The sequence below is a fragment of the Vulpes vulpes genome, chromosome 8 (genome assembly GCF_048418805.1).
Source record: "Vulpes vulpes isolate BD-2025 chromosome 8, VulVul3, whole genome shotgun sequence".
NCBI classification, from domain to species: domain Eukaryota; kingdom Metazoa; phylum Chordata; class Mammalia; order Carnivora; family Canidae; genus Vulpes; species Vulpes vulpes.
Genome location: NC_132787.1, coordinates 90,194,323 through 90,206,480, shown reverse-complemented (window position 1 = coordinate 90,206,480; position 12,158 = coordinate 90,194,323). Strand labels below are relative to the sequence as shown.

Below are 12,158 nucleotides of genomic sequence, written 5' to 3'. Positions count from 1 at the left end.
GCTAGGATGCTCTGGCGAGCGGCCCGCCCCTCCGCCTTGCCCGGCCGCGCCGCGGAGGCTCTGGCGTCGCCTGCGCGGCCCGCGGCGGCACGGAAGCCTCTCTAGGTACGCGGCGTCTCTATGGTAGAGCGGGCGGAGCCCGAGGAAGATGGCGGCGCCCGCGGAGGCCGCTGAGGAGCGGGCTTCGGGGGGTCCTCGGCCCCCAGTGTGTCTGTTGGTGTTAGGAATGGCGGGATCTGGGAAGACCACCTTTGTACAGGTGACGTACAGGGCGCGGGAGTAGGAGGTGCGCTCGAGAGGTTGTCAGTGGTGGGCGGAAGGCCAGGGGGACCTCGAGGACGGGCTCGGGAGTTGAAGGGGATCCGCGTGTGGCTTTCAGGACCTCGCCAGCAACTCCGGCTCCGAGCCTTTTCGGACTCCAGCCTGGCTCAGTTAGGGCTCTCTCCTCCGCACCCTCAGTTCGTATTTGGCACAGCTTGCCACGTTGTTCTGGAATGGTCTTGCCGCTCAAACTGCCGCCTCCTGGAAGGCGGGGGCTCCCACGTAACCGGCAGTTAGGACGGTGCTGGCGCCCAGGCTTTGGGTGGGGATTACTACGGTGTTGTCTCTGGCGCAGCTCTTCGGGTTCGAGCGCTGGAGATGCAGCGATTGAATTTGACAAGGTTCCCGCTTTATCGGAGCTGATGTTTTAATGGGAGTGATGGGGAAAAACCTCACACGAATCAAGTGATTAAGTGACCGACAGACAATAGGGGAGGCCCTGTTGGAGGATGAGCAAGAAAAGAAAGCATTTCACCTGAGAGTTGAATGTCGGAGCGGATATTGGGGACGAGTGTTTCAGGTGGAGGGAGGGACACGTAAGTGCAGAAGTCTTCAGCTGTGCTGCATAAAGGAATCTTGGCGCCTTATCATTCCCTCGGTCTCACTGCATCGCTCTTCTCGCGTCTCCGCAGAGGCTTACCGGACATCTGCATAGCCGAGGCTCTCCACCTTATGTGATTAATCTGGACCCGGCTGTACACGAAGTACCCTTTCCTGCCAATATTGGTGAGTAAACTGGAACAGAACTCTGAAGTTCTTCAGAAAACCAAAAGCCTCCAGCTCGGCCAATCTCTAATGCTTTCAGTTTTCGTTTTCTCTAAACTATCTTTCATTTTCCTTGAATTTCCTAAAGATTCTAAACAATTTTCTTTGTTGACTCCTTTCCCTAAGTATATTAGTTTCCTTACCTCTCACTCCCATGTCTCCCCTCTTTCTGATCCGAGGCTGTCAGGCTACTGTTATTTCATTTGTATTTTTTAAACATCTTATTTCTTGGACAGCCCGGGTGTCTCAGCGGTTTAGCGCCGCCTTCAATCCAGGGCGTGACCCTGGAGACCGGACCCAGGCGAACTCCGCTTATGGAGCCTGCTTCTCCCTCTGCCTGTGTCTCTGCCTCTCTCTCTGTCTGTGTCACTCGTGAATACATAAATAAAATCTTTAAAAAGAAAAAAAAAAGATTTTCTTTATTCATGAGAGAGAGAGAGGCAGAGACACAGGCATATACATGGATACACATATATGCATTGTTTTGGGGAAAAGTTTCCGGTTATCATCAGACTTCCAGAGAAATCTGTGACTCTGACAGAAATTAAGGGTGAATATGATGCATTGTCATGATTCTTGATTGAATCTAGGAGCCTGGGATCCTTGGGTGGCTCAGCGGTTTAGTGCCTGCCTTGGGCCCAGGGCATGATCCTGGAGTCCCGGGATCGAGTCCCATATCAGGCTACCTCCATGGAGCCTGCTTCTCCGTCTGCCTGTGTCTCTGCCTCTCTGTCTCTGTCTCTGTGTCTCTCATGAATAAATAAATAAAATCTTGAAAAAAAAAAAAATCTGGGAGCTTCCTTATTTTCAGGCTGTCACTGTGCTAATCCTCTCATTTTTTGTCTCTTAATTCTGCTAAGCTACTTGGACCCTAATCATACTAATAAAGGAAAATCTTGTTCAGGAGCAGAGGTCATTTTGGGAAGTTGGGGAAAAAGTTAATATCTTCTTGCTGAAAGGATGGACTTCTATCTGATGATAGATGACTAGATAAGAAGATATATATGTGTGTGTGTATGTATATACGACTGGATAAGAAGATATATATATATATTTGTAAATTATATATATAAATATATGTTTTTTGTAAAATTACTCAGCCATTAAAAAGAATGAAATTTTACCATTTGGGACTACATGGATGGACCTAGAGGATGTTATGCTAAGTGAAATAAGCCAAGACAGAGAAAGACAAATATCTTTTGATTTCACTTATATGTGGAATCTAAAAAACAAAGCAGAAACAGACTCACAGATATAAGAAACAAACTGTTGGTTACCAGAGCAGGGAGGAGTTGGGAGTGAGTGAAATGGGTGAAGGGGATTAAGAGGTACAAACGTCCAGGTACACAATAGGTCATAGGGATATAACTTACAGATTAGGGAATAGAATTAATACTATAATAACATTGTATTATGACACATGGTAACTAGTGGAGATCATTTTGAAATTTATGAAAATATTGAATCAATATGATGTAAACCTGAAACTAGTAAGATACTGTATGTCAGTTACACCTAAATTTTAAAAAAGATGGAATTCAAATCGTTGGTAGAGTCTGTAGGCTGGTAGACAGTTTAGTTAGATATTACTGGATGCATTAATTCCCTTTGAAAAATCAGGTCTGCATTACCCCTTGCTACCAGTAGGCAGTTAGTAAGAAATAAATGTTTTTTCTTGATTTAGCTCCCTTTTCCTTTGCCTGTGATCACTGATAAGGTACTTAAGTTATATAAAACTTTTCCCCTGGGGCTCCTGGGCGGCTCAGTGGTTTAGTGTCTGCCTTCCTGCTCAGGGCATGATCCCAGAGTCCTGGGATGGAGTTCCACATCTAGCTCCCCTTAGGGAGCCTGCTTCTCCCTTTGCCTATGTCTCTGCTGCTCTCTCTGTGTCTCTCATGAATAAATGAATAAAATCTTAAAGAAAATCTTAGAGAAGAAAAAAAAACCCAACTTGGCTACATTACTTAAAAACACACACACACAGGGCAGCCCAGGTGGCTCAGTGGTTTAGCGCCACCTTTAGCCCAGGGCCTGATCCTAGAGACCTAGGATCAAGTACCATGTCAGGCTCCCTGCATGAAACCTGCTTCTCTCTCTCTCTTTCTCTCTTTCTCTCTCGTTAATGAATAAATAAAATCTTAAACACACACACAAAACTTCTCTCCTTGTCTCAGACCATTTCTACCATAACTTCTGAGCCCCTAGCCTAACATTTTTCATGGATTGCTTGCCACTTACCAAGTAAGAAAGGAAACCAATGTGAAGCTGGGGGGATTAGTAGAAGAGAATGCAGACAAGAGAAGCCTGAAAGGCTGGTTTCAGCTTCCTGTTGGTAGGAAGATACTTGCAGGGCACTTTCTGCCTTTCTGTTCTTCACGATCTTGCTTTTTTCTGTATCACACTTCAGTGGCCTTAGCTTAAACCTTTAGGAAATAGACTTGAAAAGTAACTGAGATACCAGGAGAGAAACTTATTTTTGTTTTCCTCAGAGGAAGGAGAGATGACTTGAGAGGCCCATTGTCTTAGGATGTTATAGGTGGAGTGTCTCAAACTATTGTTTCTATGTGGGGTTTTTTTTTTTGTAAGATTATTTTTTTAAGCTTTTTACTTATTTATTATGATAGACACAGAGAGAGAGATAGAGAGAGAGAGACGGGCAGAGACGCATGCAGAGGGAGAAGCAGGAGAAAGGAGCCCGACCTGGGACTCGATCCGGGACTTCAGGATCCCGTCTTGGCCGAAGGCAGGTGCTAAACCGCTGAGCCACCCAGGGATTCCCTTGTTTCTATGTGTTAAATTCCATTGAATTCTTCTCCCCACCCCCCCCCCCCCCCCAGATATTCGTGACACTGTGAAGTATAAAGAAGTCATGAAACAGTATCCTTTTCTGCATCTACTTCATTGAGTCATCCCTAACTAGTTACTGTCTGTATTTCGTGGCTTTGAAAGTATTCTGCATTTTCTTTGTGAAACATACTAGCAAAAGCATTTAATTGCTTTAAAGTAATTTACTTAGGATAGAAAGATGAGTGAGGAGAGGTATTATAGGTGATTAGACTATTACACCTTGTGGTTTCAATTTTCTTACCATCTTTCTAGACTATGGGCTGTTGTAATTAGAAAGCACCCAGAGTGGGAGTCTGGGTAGCTGGTGCCATGCCTTGCTTCCACAAAGTAGTATTGCCCTGGAGGCCACTGCCTCCTCTGATTGGGAGACTCAAATGAGTAGGTTTATTTAAGAGCATTGAGTGTTAGTACATGCTGTATGAAATGTGTACTTTCCTTGCAGGTGGATGTAGCTGGGTAGACCAATTATAATCAGCAGGTTGACCAGTGAGGATCAGAGCAAGGAGTGTGATATCTTCAGTGATATTTTAAGATCTTAGTGTCTAATACCATTAAGCTGTCAGTGCCAAGTGCATCTGTCTGTTAGATTTTGGTCACTTTAATCTCTTCATTTTGCCTAGGCATCCCCAGAATGATAAAGGAATGAGGAAGATGTTGATAATGAAAATTCCTTGTAAGGTAAGTTTGTGTGGTATATACTAGTCAAGGATTAGCTGCCAGTTTCCATTTGTGGAACACTAATGTTACGGTGCTATGTGTGTGAATAATATCCTAAGTGTGAGTTTCATCACCTAAATTGATCTGTAAGTAATTTAAATCCTCAACGTGGTGTCCAGGTATGGGCTTGGGCCCAATGGTGGTATAGTGGCCTCACTCAATCTCTTTGCTACCAGATTTGATCAGGTATGTCTGTTTTTACTTTTATAGACATGACTGCGTAAAAACCTATGACTTTTTTTTTTTTAAACAGATGACAGACTTATTTTTTTTAAAGATTTATTTATTTATTTATTTATGATAGACCTAGAGAGAGAGAGAGAGAGAGAGAGAGAGAGAGGCAGAGACACAGGAGGAGGGAGAAGCAGGCGCCATGCCGGGAGCCCGACGTGGGACTCCATCCTGGGACTCCAGGATCGCGCCCTGGGCCAAAGGCAGGCACCAAACCACTGAGCCACCCAGGGATCCCCTAAAACCTCTGACTTTTGAATGCCTAGCTTGCTCACATCGGGAAAGAAGAGCAATAAACCTGGATATACATATGGAAAATAAGTAAACATTTTGATAGAGAATTAAGTAATGACAGGATAATCAGTATTGTGAGACACTTCACATTTAACATTTGTGATGGCCGATAAAACAAAAATCTAGGCTCTTTTCTTGATCTTGGCTTATAGTGTCACCTTGAGGATGGAGTGGAGGATTGGGGAGTGGGAGGGGCTAGCAGGCATGGAATGGAAAGATAATGGGGCTTTTCTACATGTGACAGATAATTGTCACTGTTTAGGTTTTTCTCCTACTTCTACAAGAGTGTTTTGTAATCATGAATTTTTTACCCTCATGTCACTCCAAGAGACATGTCACTGTTAAACATTTTATACCAAAGTACTAAGAGATATGACCCGAAAGTGAGAGATCGTCTTCAGCTTCTCAGGACCCAGCAGTACACTCTGGGGTGTGTCAGTGCTGCTGATGTGACTGTGTTTCCTTAGTTCATGGAGTTTATTAGTTGGTGTCCTAAGACTGAGAACAGAGATTCAGTAGTTGATAGTTGCCTATAAGGTGGGCCACCCTGGAAACGGTGATTTTTGTATTGAAGATGGATCCTGTTTTTAATTGGCATCTTTTTTCTTTCAGGTGATGAAATTTATTGAGAAGGCCCAGAACATGTCTAAGTAAGTGCTTTTGGCCTAACACCTGTTTATTACTCTGTAGTTGACGTGTCTCAAGGATTTCAGGATACCATCGGGCTCTGAAAGGGTGTAGATTGAGATGAAACCATTAGAAGTGAAACAAAAAGGTGGGCAAAAGAAATCATTAATATGCTCTAGAGAGATGAGCTAAATTCAATAGTATCCTACCCCCAATCACTGTCATATATGCCCACGGCTTCCTAGGAGGTGTTTTAAGACATTGTCCAAATTCAGTTGTCTCCCTGCCTTCTCTTGGGAAAACACATTTGTTGGCATTAAAATCTCTGAAGTACCTTTCTAACCCTTGTTTAAAAATAAATCTTAAGGGGCGCCTGGGTAGCTCGGTGGTTGGGTGTCTGTCTTTGACTCAGGTCGTGACCCCAGGGTTCTGGGATTGAGTCCTGCATCGGGCTCCCTGCAGGGAGTCTGCTTCTCCCTCTGTTTATGTCTCTGTGTCTCTCATGAATAAATAAATAAAATCTTAAAAAAAAAATAAGACTATATGCTCATTATAGAGAATTCAAAACCTTCCTTCAACCCCACCTCCCCACAACCACAACCCCAAGAAACCTTGGTTCCCAAGAGATTTGCCTTCTGGTTTTGTTTATCTCTCATTTTTAACACAGTGTGTTTCTGAAACGATCATAGTTTCTTCTGTGATCATTTGCAGCAATTTGTGGACTGCTACTCCTGCCTGGTATCATGCATACTGGACAGGTAGTATACGTTTTAAGGGCAGTGGGAGGAAGTTAGACTTGACAGTGTGAAGAGGTTATTCCTTCTTGGATAAGCAGATGTTCAGTGTTACGTGTGCTGGAATATCTTTCAGTATTTCACAGGTGTGATACTTCTCGAATGGTTGTTGTTGATACAGATATGTCTTGCTTGACACACCTGGACAGATTGAGGTTTTCACGTGGTCAGCTTCTGGGACAATCATTACTGAAGCCCTGGTGAGTATTCGAGGACTTGTTAGACTAACTAGAGAGCTAAACTGGTTAAGCATCTTTTTATTGAGTGGGATGCTATATGGGAAGTTAGTTGTGGAAGCTATTGGCACCCTGCCTAAAGTGGTTTTCCCTTGCTAAGGAAGGTGGGAAAAGAGTTTGGAGATAGGTCATGAGTCCTTTGACTAAGGCTGTGATTATTTTGTGGCTTTAGGCATCCTCATTTCCCACGGTTGTCATATACGTCATGGATACATCAAGAAGCACCAATCCAGTGACCTTCATGTCCAATATGCTCTATGCCTGCAGGTAATGGATTGTTGGTGGGCCATGGTATTACATCAAGGTAGGAGGCCTCCTCTTTTCTTTTTTATATTTGAGTCCTGAGTGCTTACCAACCTGGATTTGTGCTCATTCAGATGTGCCCCTCAGTTTAGTAGTTGTGAGCTGGGGAGAGATTAGAAGAGAGGCATATGTGTTAGCATTCTCTTTGACCAGCTTCTCATCTCCCCCCTTTGCTTGTTACAGAAACAGGTAGTGTATGAATATGAACCTTTTGGTAGTCGCTCGCAGTTGAATGAAACGAGTCTAAATAGAATAGAGCCCTCTGATATAAATGTTCCTTTTCTGTGTTATGACGTGTAGACTTAAAATATAAAATGAGAGATTGTGAATAAAGAGATTTATCTATAATTCCAAAAAGCACAAGTTTGCCCCAACTTGGTGTCATTAAGGACAGAGAGACATGCCTTACTAGGGTATGTGAGTGCATTCAACAGAGAGCAAGGGAAATTATTATGAAATTTGAGAGAATTTTATTTGGTGGATACATAAAAGCCATCACCAGCATTTGTGCCTTCTCCTATGACTAGGGATATACCTTCTTGGTAGATGCAATAAATTGTAGTCCAAATAGAAATCTGATGTCTGACAGCGTTGTTTCCATATATATTGTTTAAAAGAGACAATTATTTGGTCGAAACGACCAGACAAAAAAACCATACACAGAAAACCAGATGAATACCAAAGCATTATTACTCCAAGAAAGAAAGAGAACGTATGTGTGTTGTTTGCTTAATGGTAGCGGTGGAGTACCTCTTCCTCTTGGGAGAGTAGAATGTGAGGGCTGTGTCAGGATGGATAGCTATATGTAGCGTCTGAACCCATTCCAGTTCTCGTTACTCGGTTCTAGCAGACTGATGCTTGGGTAAGCAAGAGCTTAAGTGCTTTCACTGATAATGTCTTGATGTTTGATTTTCAGCATCTTGTACAAAACCAAGCTGCCTTTCATTGTGGTTATGAATAAAGTAAGTGGTTCCTTCCTTTTGTGGTTTAGTATTTCTTTTTCATCAGAACCTTGTGTTATTGGAAGGTTTAGGGGTTTGGGTAGGTGAGGATTTTCACATGTCGGAGAATAGATTCAAACTTAACTGAAACAAAGTCATGAGCATTTGTAGGAAAAAGATTCAGTCGAAATAAATGAATATGTATTACTGGCTCTCCTCGGAGTAATTTAAAACTGGATAGAGCAGCCCCTCAATCATAGTGTATAGGTTATCCCTCAGAATCACAACTATGTATATGGGGGAGGGACTGCTTGTTTATTGGCAGAGCAATTAAAACAGAAAACTTCACTTTTCTTGAGTCGACAGCAAGGATTCAAGAGAGTACATGACTTCAGAGCCTAGAATGTGCTGGCATCTACTGTGGTCATGGTAGGTGAAATTAATGTTGATAATATATTTTATTTAACCTAGTATACCTAAAATATTATCTTTTAAACATGTCGTTAATAAAAATTGAGATACTTTGCATTTTTTCATACTAAGTCTTTGCAATACAATGTGTACCTTTTATATTGAAAGCATATCTCAATTGCAGGTCTAGAAGTATCCCCTACTCCCCCTTTTTATACGTTGGAGAAACGGTCATTTGTCACATGTGTATACACATTTTGGATTTTGCTGTGGTGGTGGTGGTCCTCTCTCAGGGTATTTCCTGTGAATCGGTAGTTAGACCTAGAAGACTGATCAGATCACTTGATTTCAATTGAAATCCATCCTTCCTTCCTTCCTTCCTTCCTTCCTTCCTTCCTTCCTTCTTTCCTTCCTTCCTTCCTTCCTTCCTTCCTTCCTTCCTTCCTTCCTTCCTTCTTCCCTTCCTTCCACAAGAGTGTTTCATAATTGGATTGCATGTTCCTCAACTGTTAATTGTTTAAACTGAGTCTCAGAGAGGTTGAGTAATTTCCCCATGGTCACAGAGCCAGAAACAGCTGAGATTTGCACTAAGATGGTCTGGCTGTAGAATTCATGCCCTTAACCACTATACTTTCATGAAATAAAAATGTCCTATGGCCCGAAGCTTTATAGCTCCTGCGATTTTTACAAAGGAGTTAAATAAGTAGGATGATGCTAAGTGAACAGACTTTGTAGTTCACTTACTGAAGTATGAAGTACCCCAAATCGTGTGTTACACAATAAAAGCTTATGACTACTCACTATTCTGTATTGAATTTCTCCCATTTAAAGTACAGAATTATAAGCTCTGGTTCCCTATCCGTTTCCTTCTTACTGTGTTCTGCCCTAGCCGTGCCTTTTAGAAAATCTTCTCACACCCGGGGCGCCTGGGTGGATCACTCGGTTGAGCATGGGATTCTTGATGTCATCTCAGGTCATGATGTTAGGGTCACAGGATCGAGCCCCAGCCTAGGGCTCCATGCTTGGTGGGAGGGGTGGGTATATGCTGGAGATTCTCTCTTGCCCTCTGCCGCTCCCCCTGCTCGTGCTCTCTTTCTCTGTCAAATAAATAAGTAAATCTTACAAAAAAGAAAGATTTCTTCCCACACCCATTCCTTGTGCTCTCTACTGTGTATTGACTGGATGATTTTTCCATTTTGCCTCTGTAGGACTAGTTCGTCTTAAACCCAACCACCACCAAAAGCTTTGAAAAGCTAATGAAGATAAAGCAGCGGCAGCAGGAAGAAGAAAAGCGGAGACAGCAGCACAGGAGTAGAAGGTCTCTGCGAAGGTGCAGCAGCCAGGCATCCAGCTGCCTGAGGCGGAGCTGAGTCTTAGAGTAGGGAAGGATCAGAGGAGGAATAACGAGGAATTGCTAGTGTCGACCTCCTATAAGGAACCAGAGCAGGAGCCAGTGCCAGCACAGTTCCAGAAAGTAAAGCCCCCAAAGACTCATCATAAACGAGGAAGGAAATAGGCAGGCAGTGTGAAAGCTCCTAGGAGAGCAAATGGGATGCTGTTGTCACGGGGACCTGTGCTGGGAGGACTGAGTCACTGGGGCTGCGTGAGGAGAAATGTACTCGTTTGTGTAAGGCTGTGACTTTCTCAGCTCCTTCCTCCTGTGTAAAATTCACTGTTCTCCCTATTTATTCACTTTGACCCCACTCCCCCCACCCCCACCCCCTCTTGGGTAGGTGTTCCTGCTCTTCCTCATTGGAGTCCTCTTGTTTTTCTCTCATTTTGCCCAAAGAGCTCCCTCTTCAGGCCAGCTGTGGGCCCTTCTTGCTCTGTACAAAACTGAGAAACCCATTTGGTTGTCCTTTTCCTTCCCGGGCTATAGAATGTTCTCGGACTCTCCACTGATTAGTCATTCCATCATTTCGCTTATAAAACAATTCCAAATTAATTTTTAAGAATCATACTGATTTATCATTTTGTATTTGTGATATAACAATCCTAGAAGCTAGAACTGTTGTCACTCATGTACTAAGCTTATCCTGTCTCCCTGGGTAACAGATTTTAAGGAGGCCGTTTGTTCTCTCTCAATGTGGTTTTAGGATTGAAAGTAAGAAAATGGACTTGGGATGAAAAAGCTAGAACCTCTCTATGCTGGTTTTACTGGGAAGTGTTTCGTTTGTCCCAAGTAGCGGTGACTGGCTAGACCCACCAGCATGAGAAGCAGCCCAAACATCAAAATGTCCCAAACATGAAAATGATCAGAAAGTAGGAAGTAGACGAAGCAATAAATACTGCCTTGACTTTCCTAGGGCTTGAGTCCTCATCTGTTGCTATGATCAGTGTCCTCTGGGTGCTTGTCCCCCACCCCCAAACCCCAACCCCCAGTTTTAAGGATGAAGAATTTCCGCATTGCACTTGATGTTTTGACACAGAATCCTAGTGTTCCTAGTAATGCCATAGACTGGCAGCCAAGGGGCACATTCCGTCTCCCCTGGGCTTGACCTCACTTGTTAGTCTACACCATGCTAAGTCTTTATTCCTCCCCTTAGCTGACTCCTGTCTTTTGGAGTTTTCTGAGAATATCGTCCTCTGTCCTCTTTTGTATGTGGCGTTTATCCTATTTTTATCTTGAGACTTGACACCAGATGTAGGTATTTCTCTGGTGTTGGAAAGACAAATTCCTTTTCTGTACCTCATGCCTACCTGGTAATGTCTAGTGGGCTACTTTTCTTCTTCAAGGCTGGCTTTCTCTGGAGCATTGTTTAGAACAGCTCTGTTGTATTTCTAGATTCTCTTCCCCTCTTCCATAAATATTGGTCTTATATATTCTTGCCAACTTTTGTGGCATATGCCACATAAAAAGCAAGGGCCCTTAACCGTGATATGGATAAATACTACCTTTTCAAATTCTGAAAGGCTGTTACTGCTCTTTATCTCTATATTCTGTGCTGCTTCACATAGCTTTAAAATGTGGGCTTTTGTGAAGACCACTTTCAAACAAGGGAGCATTGAAACCAGATTTGGATACTGCCAGAGAAGATAGTTTTGAAACAGGTCAAGGACGTGGTATGTCCAGTCTACATTTTCATGGGCAGTTGCACCCTTAAAACCCATTCGGTAGGTGAGGATTGTCAGGGAGGAGAAATGAAGAAGCTATACTAATTTCTGGTGAGTAAGACGTGGGGAATGTTGGGCAATGACAAAAGAAATAAATGACTGTCGGTTAGAATGATGTTTCCAGTTGTTCATTGACTCCAACCTGCTGCCCGACTCCTTGCCGACACAGTGTATAGGGATAAGAAGATGGCCACACATGGGAGTGGGTTTGAAATAAGTACCAAATGTGGCGTCTCAGTAGTTATTAGTTCCTGAAATGTGTTGGCTGAAACGAGTAATTTGTTTGAGGTTAAAGTGAATTAGTATAGGAAACTTGTCCAGTCTCATCTAGGGCCATTGTACGCACATTAAGAAAATTTTCCTTCCTGGGGTGCCTCGGTGGCTCAGTTGGTTAAGCACCTGACTTAGGTGTAGGTCATGATCTTGGGGTCCTGGGATCAAGCCCCACGTCGGGCTCTTCACTCGGCAGAGAGTCTGCTTGTACCTCTGCCCCTCCTCCTGCTCATGCTATCTCTCTCTCTTCTTCTCTTAAATAAAGAAAGAAAATTAAAAAA

General features: G+C 43.3%; 1 protein-coding gene across 3 annotated transcripts; it reads left to right on the top strand.

Annotated features, from left to right (window-relative positions):
* Positions 1–12: 12 nt before the first annotated feature.
* Positions 13–11,716, top strand: LOC140600067 (GPN-loop GTPase 1-like). 3 transcript variants are annotated; one of them, XM_072767952.1, is made up of 10 exons: positions 13–259; positions 954–1,047; positions 3,927–3,966; positions 4,773–4,839; positions 5,791–5,828; positions 6,721–6,799; positions 7,008–7,102; positions 8,055–8,100; positions 8,446–8,508; positions 9,699–11,716. In XM_072767952.1, the coding sequence occupies exons 1-9, from the start codon at positions 149–151 to the stop codon at positions 8,479–8,481; spliced, it is 606 nt and encodes a 201-aa protein (XP_072624053.1). In that variant the 5' UTR covers positions 13–148; the 3' UTR covers positions 8,482–8,508; positions 9,699–11,716. The 3 variants fall into 3 exon arrangements, with proteins under 3 accessions (XP_072624053.1, XP_072624054.1, XP_072624052.1); XM_072767953.1 differs by having other exon boundaries at positions 113–259; positions 8,439–8,508; XM_072767951.1 differs by lacking the exons at positions 8,446–8,508; positions 9,699–11,716 and having other exon boundaries at positions 113–259; positions 8,055–8,329.
* Positions 11,717–12,158: the final 442 nt, after the last annotated feature.

Bases quoted from the DNA above. Each gene is read 5' to 3' on its own strand.
- LOC140600067 (XM_072767951.1), top strand. From the start codon at position 149: ATGGCGGCGCCCGCGGAGGCCGCTGAGGAGCGGGCTTCGGGGGGTCCT. The intron at 4,840-5,790 runs GTATGTCTGTTT...TTTTTCTTTCAG, and splicing joins TTGCTACCAGATTTGATCAG to GTGATGAAATTTATTGAGAA. The intron at 7,103-8,054 runs GTAATGGATTGT...TTTGATTTTCAG, and splicing joins AATATGCTCTATGCCTGCAG to CATCTTGTACAAAACCAAGC.